Consider the following 3,042-nt stretch of genomic DNA (forward strand, 5'->3'; position numbering starts at 1 on the left):
AAAAACACTAGCAGAAAAATCTCGAAGGCAAGCTCAAGTAGAACTTGGATCCACCAAAGTACAAGCCATAGAGAGAGCACCGACCTAGCCGGCACCTCCTCCAAACTCTTCCCTCACTCTCTATCTCACTATTATTTACAAGACTAGATCCTATGGAGGACTAATCTTCTCTTGATAGCTAGCTCTTATCCTCATGATATGAATTAGGATTTTAGGATGGCTCTAGGGAGGGTGGCAGGGGCTGGTATATATAGGCTGGAGCGTCCAACGTGAGCCCTTGAATCAAACCTGACTTAAAGGACGGCGTAGATGCAACCTAGAAGGCGGTGGAGAATCGACATTGCGACGCGGAGGCTGACAGGTGGGCCTAGGGGCCGGGTGGCCTACAGGTAGGGCCATCCGGCCCCACATGGTAGCTCCTCGGGGTCTACTTCGTTGGAGATCCTTCTGGAGTCTTCTAGAATCTTCCCACGCTGTTTACGCGGCGGAATTCCATAATTTCCTTTGACGAATAGGTGTCCCTAGACGATTTTCTGGATAAACCCTGCTGAAAACACAGATTCACCAAAACTCGTGGAATTTATTAGTTTGAACCCCTATACCTATGTTTGGTGATGGAATTAACTATAAATATAGGCTATGTTGACGGTTTATAATTGATGTTAGTGACCGCCAACAAACATCACATACAAAAACATTTGGTTTTGCTTAACTATAAGAATAATTTGTACATTTGTTATGTTCCATGGTATAGGTTCCTTCAATAGTATCCAAGTGATGTCCTTTTTAATTTCCTATACTACAGGGTTTTTTATTTGGTTTTTTCTTATTCTTTAATTTGTTCAATATTTTATTAATTTTATATTATTTTATGTTGTTATTACGTTTTTTATTTATATCTATTTGTATATTTTTTTTCTTATTTCTTATTAAATTTCCCTAGATATTATAATACCAATCAACCTATAATTTGTTCACCTAAATCCAAAGTATTGTTCTCCTAAAGTAAGAAAATTTTTCTTGTCCAGACGAAACATTATTCTCCAAAACTAGAACATCGCCTCAAAGGCTCAAATAATAAAAGAAAATGTTAAATTATTTATTAATGAAATTTATTTAAATATATCAATGAGGGGTTTTGTTTAGAAATCTTTATTATAAGAAATATTATAGTATAATCGGGATTTATTTTAGATGCTCCGTTTGGCGACTACAACATTTTCAATTTTCAAAATGATTCATAAAGTGCTGATGTCAGCAAATTTACATTTCCTTTTGTATGCCTGCATGTATAGTGGTCGGAAACAAGAAGTGGATAGTGGCCCATTGCGGTACATTTGGGCCCACTGCTGCCAATCGAATTAACACGTGGAGGAAAACAAATATTGGCGGAGTCGGTGCCGATTGCTCGGCGCGCGGCCGTAGATAGAGCGAGCCCTGATCTTCTGCGTTCATGCATGTTTATAAGATATGTAGGAGTATATATAAGATAAGATCGAACAAGACATGCATCGTCACAAATTGATTTGACAACGACGACACACGACGCGGTGCCATGATTTCTTGCGTGCCGGATTCGTTCTGGATCTGGAAGCGGCCGCGCGGCGGCGTGACGACGACGTCGACGACAGTGGAGCTGGAGACGACGACGTCAACGTGCACCACGGAGACCGTGCGTCGCAAGCACGTGTTCGTGGTCCAAGGTTACAGCAGCCTGCTGAGCCGCGTCGGCGTCGGCAGCTTCGTCCGGTCCGCCACCTTCGAGGTCGGCGGCTACGACTGGGCCGTCCGCTACTTCCCCCGCGGCGACAGCAAGCACGGCGCGGCCAAGTCGGGCTGCGCCTCCGCCTTCGCCGTGATCCTGACCCCGGGCGCCGAGGCCCGGGCGTCGTGCGACCTGACGCTAGTCAGTCAGCGCCTCGGCGTGCCGAACCACGTGCACCGGACGGAGCCCTGGTTCCTGCGCCACGGCGGAGGCGGCAGCGACCTCGCCCCGTGCCTCGGGTCCAGCACGTTCGTGAAGACGAGCAAGCTGGAGGAATTACCATCGCCCTACGTCCACGACGACTGCCTGAGGATCGAGTGCGTCATCACCGTCTTCAAGTTCAAGAAGGCCCGTCGGTCCCCGGCGGCGGCGGCGCCGACTCCGACCCTGTCACAAGATCTCGTCCGCCTGCTGGAGACGAAGGAGGGAGCCGACGTCAGCTTCAAGGTGGAAGGAGAGGTTTTTGCCGCACACGCCATCGTGCTGGCCATGCGCTCGCCGGTGTTCAAGGCGCAGCTGTACGGCCCCATGAAGGAGACGACCGGTGAGCACCGCGACATATCCATCGTGGACATGCAGGCTGATGTCTTCAGGGCGCTGCTTCGTTTCATCTACACCGACGCTGTGCTTCCCGGCCTGGACGACGACGATCTTGGCAGGGACGGGGGGAGCAAGGAATTCGTGAAGCATTTGCTTGTCGCCGCGGACCGCTACGATGTTCGAGGGCTCAAGTTCGTGTGCGAGAAGAGTGTTTGCGAAAGCCTGACGATCGCGACGGTGGCGTCCATGTTTGCGTTGGCTGACCAGCACAACTGCAGCATGTTGCAAGATGCATGCGTTGATTTCATCACCGGTTCAGATACGTTGGCTGATGTAATGGCAAGCGAAGGGTACTGTCAACTCAAGTCGTTGTGTCCGGGTGTCATGATCGATCTCTTTGAGAAGGCAACTAAGTGGTCTCGAAAAAATCACCATGCATAGCTGTACTTAGCTTAGAGTAAATGTACGAGTACATGCTTCGTATATTACTTCAAATTTCCTTTATCTCCATTCGTAATAATGCATGTTATATCTCAGCGACGATGACTATATGTTTTGAAATTTGTATATGGCATTTTCATCCTTTTTTTTTTTGGAAAACACACGGTTAAGGTGCACACACTCATCCCTCTCTGAACAGTTCACACGGTATAGGCGTAGACAAACATATACAAGCACACTAGTGGCGAAGCCAGGATTTTGCCGCTGGGTATTTCATGTACAAAAAAAATTCAATG

General features: G+C 47.7%; 1 protein-coding gene across 1 annotated transcript; it reads left to right on the top strand.

Moving 5' to 3' along the window:
• Positions 1–1,555: 1,555 nt before the first annotated feature.
• On the top strand, positions 1,556–2,746 carry LOC136532237 (BTB/POZ and MATH domain-containing protein 2-like). Its single transcript, XM_066524841.1, has one exon. It carries the CDS (start codon positions 1,556–1,558, stop codon positions 2,744–2,746), a length of 1,191 nt encoding a protein of 396 aa, XP_066380938.1.
• Positions 2,747–3,042: the final 296 nt, after the last annotated feature.

This window comes from Miscanthus floridulus, unplaced genomic scaffold (assembly GCF_019320115.1).
Source record: "Miscanthus floridulus cultivar M001 unplaced genomic scaffold, ASM1932011v1 fs_551_2_3, whole genome shotgun sequence".
Classification (NCBI taxonomy): domain Eukaryota; kingdom Viridiplantae; phylum Streptophyta; class Magnoliopsida; order Poales; family Poaceae; genus Miscanthus; species Miscanthus floridulus.

Bases quoted from the DNA above. Each gene is read 5' to 3' on its own strand.
- LOC136532237 (XM_066524841.1), top strand. From the start codon at position 1,556: ATGATTTCTTGCGTGCCGGATTCGTTCTGGATCTGGAAGCGGCCGCGC.